The 8,980-nt window shown below is 33.1% G+C and overlaps 1 protein-coding gene across 2 annotated transcripts; it reads right to left on the reverse strand.

Annotated features, from left to right (window-relative positions):
• Positions 1–331: 331 nt before the first annotated feature.
• Positions 332–6,965, reverse strand: LOC115715691 (uncharacterized). 2 transcript variants are annotated; one of them, XM_030644351.2, is made up of 6 exons: positions 6,822–6,965; positions 4,135–4,634; positions 2,720–3,295; positions 1,779–1,967; positions 1,483–1,696; positions 332–1,356 (listed from the first exon to the last, which is right to left on the reverse strand). In XM_030644351.2, exons 2-6 carry the CDS (start codon positions 4,630–4,632, stop codon positions 602–604), a joined length of 2,232 nt encoding a protein of 743 aa, XP_030500211.2. In that variant the 5' UTR covers positions 4,633–4,634; positions 6,822–6,965; the 3' UTR covers positions 332–601. The 2 variants fall into 2 exon arrangements, with proteins under 2 accessions (XP_030500211.2, XP_060971151.1); XM_061115168.1 differs by having other exon boundaries at positions 4,135–4,637; positions 6,822–6,927.
• Between the last annotated feature and the right edge of the window lie 2,015 nt (positions 6,966–8,980).

The raw sequence follows: 8,980 nt of genomic DNA on the forward strand, positions 1-8,980 counted from the left end.
GAAATTAGTCACCACAGAAATGGCGATGAACCACACTTGTGTCAGTTTCTTTAATCTTCAGTCTATTACATTTTCTGGTTTTGTTTATTACTTTGTTTTTCGATCAATTCTTGATAGGTGTTAGTTCACCACATATTTAAACACAAGGGTTCACCTATAATTCTATAAACACAGCTAGCTTAGTATAGCAATTATTTCACAGGAATAAAGAAATAAAAAAACTTAAGCATATATAATAAAAGAAAAATTGGATAGAAGAAAATTATTATACTTATATAAATCACAATAAATATATATATATATTTATGAAAACAAAGTTTACAGTACACTCTTTACTTAAGAACGGATGACTCAATAGATAGAGAACAAAGTTTACAACAGACACTACACTTGAGTACACATACACCCGAGTGAGCCATTATTCCTTATTTCCCTTATATATTAGTAATGATATGAGATATCATTACTAATAACAGAGATTATTATGAGATATATATATTTATTCAATAATGAAAAGGACGACCGAATACTATATGAATGTGTACAGTGTACATATAAGAACACGTACTACAAGGCATGCATGCATGCATGCATGCAATATTCAACAACGTCTATTTGGAATGCAAAGATGGCCAGTCAAATGCCAACTTTCACCTTCATCATTAAGATGCAATGATTTTGGTATTAAGGGACGCATTATAGGACATAATGAGGGTTGTCTACCCTTTGAGTGTTCCCCGTATTGCTCTACATATTTCTTCCATGACTCATTGGGATCACCTATTGAGAACTTCATCCAACTAGCGGCGCCATTCTCAAACCTACTATGCGTAACACGAACAAACTTCACATCATCTCTATTCTTCTCATCATTGTTGTTTAGGATATCATCAATCTCGATGATGAATATGTCTCCATAAGGTCTAACAGAATGCGTAAAAAGAGGCAATGAGATGGGATCAATAGATACCGCAGCAAGATCTGCTGTTACAACAATTCTTTTTCCATCAGGACTGAAAAAGGGATGGTTCACATGACCTGCAAGATCATCACCACTTCCTAACACTTTTATCACAACATGAGTATTATTCGCGTTCACTAAGTACACTGCAAAATATCCTGGGTCAAGACCGTTATCACTCGGAGGAGCATTACTTGGCTTGTCGCGAGTTGAGGAGAAAACGATCCAATCTCCACTCGGAGACCACTGACAATGTGTGTCAGTCCAAGCCCCGTTCGTTAGTCTTGTTACTTTGCCATTATTGAACTCCCCAACCTGTGAATTCTCCATTATGTATAGATTTTTGTATCCATCTTCTCCACCATCTCTTGCTGATCGAAAAACAAATCTTTTTCCTAATCAAAATAACAACATTGCTATTAGTTATTTTTTTTTTATATAATTGATTAAATTTAAATACGTGAGACCTAATAGCAAAATGCATCAATAACGATTTATATAAATGTTAGTCAAATTTATACCATCTGGACTAGGTGATGGAAATGCATTGTTGTATCCATTTGTGAGTTGGATAATGTCTTTAGATTGAAAATGATGATGATGCCTAATATTTGGCAAGAGACAAATGTCCAGTTCATGCTTTACATTGAATGCTGGTCCCTTGCATACAAACAACTCATCTCTTCCTTCGATTTGGTTCCAAACTGGTCCAAACACATTGTCTGGGCCTTCGGTCTACAAGGGTTATAGTTCAGGAGGATAAATCTTATTTATTATATTATATATATGTATGTATGATTATGTTTATGATATGTACCTGGTAAACCATATACAATCCATCTTTGTCAGCTACCCACACTCTCATGAACTCATTGTCAACAAAAGCAAGCCTCGAGCCATCTCTCGAAAATGAAGGAAATACTCCTTGAACCCTAAACAAGTCTACGTTTGGAGGTGGACAGTCAAGCTGGATGATTTTTCTTTCCATACTATTATATTCAGGAACCTGTAAGAAATAGTAAGACTCAATATTAAATTACAATAACATATATAATCTCTATATTTATTGTGTTGGATATCTTTAAGTTAACCTATGGGCGTTAATTGTTCTGGGCCACAAAGATATCAAGAATTGCTAAAAAATATTACTGGTGCCTAGCACCATCTTCGATATCATACCGTTATTGTTGTAATTAAGTATCAAATCTTATATAACTTAACAAAATAGCATTTAAAAAATATCACTAACTAATCGTGCAGCGCTGCCTATAAAAGGTGCTGGACACCACTGGCACCTAATAGCAATGCTAAGATGCCTAGCATCTAAGGTCGGTCCTGAGTTAAAATAGGTCATAGGAAAAAAAAATTGGGCCCTTACTATAAAGATTATAAATGATATTATTAAAAATTATTAAAAAATATATATTTTTTAAAAAGTATTTTTTTTTATTTGGGCCTCTAAAATGAGTGGGCCCTAGTCGCGGGCCTAGCCCGCCTATGCCTAGGGCCGACCTTGCTAGCACCACTATGAGGTGATGTCCTATAATTAGTTAACGATTTTCTATATTTTTTATTAAAATAAAATAAGTAGGACCTGATATTGAGTTACACCAATAGCGATATTACACCTCGTAAGGATGCAAGGCACCATAAGTACCCTTTAGCATTTCTAGTTCTTTATTTTTTGGTGTGTAATTAATAAGCAAACCAACGCAACAATAATTAAAAGTCAAGAAAAGTTTTGAGTTATGTACGTACATTAAGATTGTCGCTCTTGCAACGATGGTAACCAATAGCAATTTTATTGAGATCTCCCCCTTTATCCACGATCACAAAAGGGTTAAAGTGGTCGGCCTTTGGTTTGGTTCTTGGAGTTATTTTTATGGGATCTCGATTTGGAGTACCAGAATAATAAAAAACCTCAATGTGTCGATATTGTTCAACCGAACGAACAATATCATCAAATTTTGATTCTTTTCGAATAGTTGCGACGGCCACAGTGGTTTCGTCGATGGCAGCTGGAGTCATTGCATGAAAGCCTTCGGGAGTAACACGAGGAGTGTCCGATGTAAAACCATTGCTAATGTCAGCTCTAAACACACCCCAATAGTTTCCAACCTTTCGATGAAAAAATAAAATGTTTTCACTTCCCCATGTTGGCCATCCACCATTCTCTATAACCATCTTACGATCTAAATCAGGTCCATCTACATTAAACACATAAATATTTGTTTTTAGATCTTCAATTTCCCCTTCCCAACCTTGTTCTTTAAATGATGCCACTGCAATCTTCTTTCCAGATGGTGATACTGATGGACTTAAATCAGCTTTTCCCTGAAGATATACAATGTATGAAAGAAAAGAATAGGTTAAATATATATGAATGATAAATATTGAATTACTACATAAAATTTTATTTTTAATAGCAATAAAATTTATGACTAAAAATAAATATAAAAAAAGGACTAAAATTATATTATTATATGCATTATCACTACATCTTGTAGCTAAAAGTATTACAACAAGATATTGTGACAAGAACAAAAATAGTAGCAATTTATATATTATATAAATTATACTATTTAGTTAAAGAAAATTAATTTATTGCTAATATAAAAATTGAAGCTGTTATAAAAAAAAGGAATTCTAATTAAAATCCAAGCATATATATAAAATAATAATTAAATATTTAATTACAACTTTACTAATTATAATGAGCAGTTTTGATGTAAATTTATATATATAGGGACACGATTTTGTCCCGTAATGTACTTTCACGGAATGTATTTCGTAGTACATTAGATGGTTCTTCAGGGTATATTAGATGTGTCTCAGGATACGTTACCATTTTTTAACCCTAATTACTCCTAGATCAACCCCAGCCCTCATATCAAATAATTCTCTCATCTAACGGCTGCCGTACATCACGGAATAATTCCGTGAAAGTACAATAACAGGACAAAATCATGTCTATATATATATTATTTAAAAAAATATTACATTCATAAATAATGTGTGAGAACATAATATTATATTTATAAGATATACATAGCTTACTCTCATAGGTAACTAATTTTGAGATGAAATCTATACATTTTATCATACAATTCATTTTATATATCTTAATTTCTCAATTACACTTTCACATTCTCAATATATATTATTAATCGTACCTGTGGAGTGAGTCGTTGAGTTTCTGAAGTCTTAAGATTTGTTTTGTAAACTGATGTCCATGGGAAACGATGTTTGTGAGGATTATCCTTAGTAGTGACATAAACAAGATAATCACCAGCAATACAACCACTATCCTCCATTCGAATACCATCAAAGGTCCCAAATTCATGAGCAAAATCAATGGTTTCAACTTCAGGATAATCACTATTATTATAGTGGAGAGCAATGTATAATGTTTCGAGGTTGCCTTTTCTTTCAGATACGTAAACCAAGCCCGAGGAGATATCAACATCGTCGTCGCTATCTCCAGAAATGCGTTTATGAATTGTCTGAAGAGCATTAGATGGAATAGGTCGGCCATTGTAGTTATAGGACACACCATCAGTCATGTGAACCTCATGAGGATTTTCGTTCAATATATATTGTGAGTATATGTCCAACGGTACCGGTGGTCTATAAGTTGTGAAGAAGGCGATGCTACTCTTCTCACTTTCCATACCTACTTCATGGTAAAACATTGTTGAAATGAAGTTATTAGTTCACAAAGAAATAGATTTTTGTTTAACTAAAGTTTTTACTTTAATTTATAGTTAAAAGTTGAATGAATTAAATAAGAGTTTTGATTTATTTTTAGTGTTTATATAATATATTAAAAAAATTATTTTTCATTTATAGAGATTCTTCTCATGAAAGTGTTTGGATGAAAAAACAAAAAATAGCTTTTGTGAATATATTAGGAAGTAGGTAAATTATTTCAATTTTAAAAATAATTTTTCAAAAGTTATTTTGGAGAAGCTACAAGTTTGTTTGATATTGTTTTCTGTTTTTTATTTTCGAAAAAGTGTTTTAAAAAATGAGAACAAAAACAGTTTTTGAAGTTTTCAAAACACAAGTCACATTTGGCTAATGTTTTCAAAAACAATTTTTATTTTAAATTTATTTTACTTTTTGAAAAATACTTCAATACTTTGAGACCCCGATATTAACAAGACCCCACCATGAATCGGACCCGGACTTAGATCTCGACCCCGACCCCGGACTCAAAAATGGATTGGGACTGAACCCGGACTTGTACCATCCCTGAACTCAAACTCGAACCCAAGCCCACCTCGAACCCAGACTCAAACTCAGACCCATGCCCATCTTACACCCTAGACCACAGACTTGGACCTGAACCCAAACACGCACCCGTACCCTGACCCCTACCTCAGACTCGTCCCGGACCTGAACCTGGACCCAGCCCCGACCGTAGACCTGAAACTTGGATTCGTCCCAAACTTAAACCCCAGACCCAACCCTAGCCCTAGAGCCCCATCTGACCTCAGACCCACACTCCAGCCCCGAACCTGGCCTTAGACCTGCACCCCGGACTCGACCCCAAACCCGCACCCGTCCTTGGACCAACACCCCGGTCCAGCTCCGGCCAGCTGGACCCAAATCCCATACCCAAAACCGAACCCGGTCCCGACCCAGACCCCGGCTCCCAAACCTGGGTCCGAGCCCAAACCCGACCTCGGCCTGGCCCTGGATTTGACTCAGACCGAAAATGTGGAGAGAGAAAGTGATGAGAGAGAAAATGATGAGAGAGAAAGTGAGGAGAGAGAAAATAATGTGTAAAAATAATATGAGAAAATGAAAAGAGAGAAAATAATGATATATAAAATAATGTGAGAAAGTAATAAGAGAGAAAGTGTGAGAAAATAATGAAAGAGAAAATAATGCGAACAAATGATGAGTGAGAAAGCGATGAGAGAGAAGGATAAGAGAGAAAGTGATATATAATAGGGAAAATAATATAAGAAAATGATAAGTATAATTATATGAGATAAAGTGGAGAAAAAATATTGACCAAATGAATTGCTTTTTAAAACATGAACAACATTTTGTTGTTATTAAAATTCTTATTTTTTATAATTTTATTTTTTCAAAATCTCATGTTTTCTAATAACAGTTTTCAAAAGACAATATCAAACATGTTTAATTATTTTTAGAAAATAATTTTCTATTTTGAAAAATAAAAATTTATTTTTTAATATAATACCAAATGAACATTTAGTTTCTCTTTGTAAAGTTTGTTCAAATGATTATAATATTATAAGAATTCAAAGCTTAGATATAGTGAAAATAGGAGATAAATTTAGTTTAAATAATTATTTGGAGATTGAGTTGAAAATTTACAGCTACTCATGAAATAGTAGTTTGATGATGCAATACAAAGTTCACTTATTTACCCTCACCCCTAAAACAAAAGTAGCTTAAATAAGCTAAGCCAATCCACATCTACACTATATGTATTTACTAAGTCCATGACTTTTTGTCATCTTCCTTTTTTTATATAAATCTAAAATATTTTGTCCTTATTATCAAATATTTATATTTATATTTAATTATGTGGAACTCGATTACATAATTATAGTATTAATAGTATGACATATGAAATGGTGTTAAACAGATTGTTATCTTATAACATTCACCTAATATAAATGCTCAGAAACTATATAAACTATTATTACTTAATAAGACTACATATAGTATAATTTGCTAGTGCATTAATGTATATGTAATTATAGTACTATGGAATATCAATAGCTAATAACATTATATAAATATGATATATAACAAGAAAAAAAAAACAAAAGAGATGATTTAATTAATATTACAAAAATATTTATATATATTTATATACCTGTTGTGGATGAGTAGAAGCCTTGCCAAGTCTTAGATATATAATTTGGATGAAACACATATGGTATCCTACATTCCTATTTATAGTAGTTTTCAACCAATAAAAATTCTCCACCTTAACCAAACATCTTAGTTCACATAAACTAACCTTCCAAAATTGCTTAACTCAGGTTATGTTTAACTCAACATCATTTCATGCATGTGTGGTATCGTGTATCCCAACAGCTGGCAATGCTGTCCGGTTATCATCAATGTCATAAATTGCACAAGCCCAATATTTAAGACCGTTATTATTGAGTATCAGTAGTGTCCAGTGTAGTATTATACGATTGTTTGGGTGCGTTTGGAAAGCTACAATGTAATTGAATTTATGTGTAATTAGAGGTAATTACACAATTTGGCATATTTGTCTGACCATGTAATTACACTGTAACTGTATAATTTGAAGTAATTGAGAGGTTCCAATTACACTCTCCAATTCTCATGGCGGCCATGAGAATTGAATGTAATTACACTGAGTAATTACTAAAAACTTTCCATATTAAACATTAGCTATTAAAAAATATTATTTTCTCATGTAATTACTAACTATTTTGTCAAACAAGATATTAGTAATTCATATGTAATTACCACCTCATATCCAAACACACCGTGCATTTTAAAATATAGTGTAATTACTAAATTGTGTAATTACTACCCTAGTAATTACACTACCTAGTAATTACACAGTTACTTCCAAACACACAGTAATATTTTTTAAAAATTATTTTCATAAGTTATTTGAAACCCGATATACTTAATTATACTAATAACAATATAATACTGATGAGAGTGTTAAACATAGCAATTCTCAATATTTATATATGAGTATTGTTATTGAGTACTAGTGGTACCTAGCACCTTCGATAGGTGGTGCTCTACAATTATTTTCTTAAATTATATGACACTCGTTACTTAACTATACCAATAACAGCATTATGTCGAAAAAAAAAAATACTAATTATTATAAAGGTCATTGCATAAGAACATGTACCTCGTAACTTCCGTTAAAATCTGTGGATCAAATATATCTTATTTTTTCCCAGCAGCCACACAAAATTTAATTAACCACTTGAGGCTAGCTCAAGTGGCCATATGTGGGTGTGTGAGTGTTGGAGGTCCTGGGTTCGAGTCCCAGGTAAAACATGTTGTAATATATAAACGCTTAAATCAAAAAAAAAAGTTTAAACAAAATGTTTGTTTGTTTTTTTTTTTTTTTTGAAGTTAAGCTTATATAATTCTTTTTACTATTATTTACTAATAATTTTTTTAAAAAAAAAGGGAATAACATCACAAAATATCATATTAACATCATATGTAGGGTATTATTTTTTTTTTTTTTGAAAATTAAAGGAAGCTTTATTAATAAACTTCTTTCATGATTACATCACGAACATCAGGAGTAAAATCATTACTCCTAAAAACACGATCAGCGACAAAAGATGAAGCTCGAGCAACAGCATGAGCGACACCATTAGCAGATCGTTTAACAAATAAAATAGACACATCACTAACACCTTCCAGCAATGTCTTACAATCAGAGATTACACCCCCAAAGTATGAAAACATAGGAAGTGGACTACGTAAAGCTTGAATCACCGTAAGACAATCAGACTCAATGGTAACCCGATTCCAACCTTTCTTTTTGAGCCAACTCAATGCCTCCCTCACACCCATAGCCTCAGCTAGTTCTGGAGTTACAGTCCCTATTTTACAGCTAGAAATTGCTTCCAATACATGCCCCGTAGCATCCCTAGCAACACAAGCAAAACTATACCTGTTGGGGTCAGAGAAAAGAGCCGCATCGGTATTAATTTTGATCTCTCCTGTTGCTGGTTTTTGCCAAGAAAGAGCACCATCAGCTGATGTCAAAAAAGCAGCAGTAGGAACGTACTCCTTGTCTTGCGCTTTACTCCACTGTTCCAACATACTTGAAGCCAAGACAGTGACAGTCGCCACACTAGCACTTTTATCCTTCCAAACACAATCATTTCTAACCTTCCAGATAGCCCAACAAGTCATGGCAATGAGCTTCCTTTGATCTCCCTCAAATTGTTGAAAGCAAGCCTCTATCCAACTTGTGAAAGTACCAACATATTCCAAATCAACTTCTATTCCCGC

This window comes from Cannabis sativa, chromosome 5, assembly GCF_029168945.1.
Source record: "Cannabis sativa cultivar Pink pepper isolate KNU-18-1 chromosome 5, ASM2916894v1, whole genome shotgun sequence".
In the NCBI taxonomy this organism is placed as follows: Eukaryota; Viridiplantae; Streptophyta; class Magnoliopsida; order Rosales; family Cannabaceae; genus Cannabis; species Cannabis sativa.

What these genes read in the sequence shown, in the direction of transcription:
- LOC115715691 (XM_030644351.2), bottom strand. Translation starts at nt 4,632, where the DNA reads ATGGAAAGTGAGAAGAGTAGCATCGCCTTCTTCACAACTTATAGACCA. An exon ending in CTCAACGACTCACTCCACAG is followed by an intron (nt 3,296 to 4,134) that starts GTACGATTAATA and finishes GTATATCTTCAG; the next exon opens with GGAAAAGCTGATTTAAGTCC. An exon ending in GATTGTATATGGTTTACCAG is followed by an intron (nt 1,697 to 1,778) that starts GTACATATCATA and finishes TAACCCTTGTAG; the next exon opens with ACCGAAGGCCCAGACAATGT.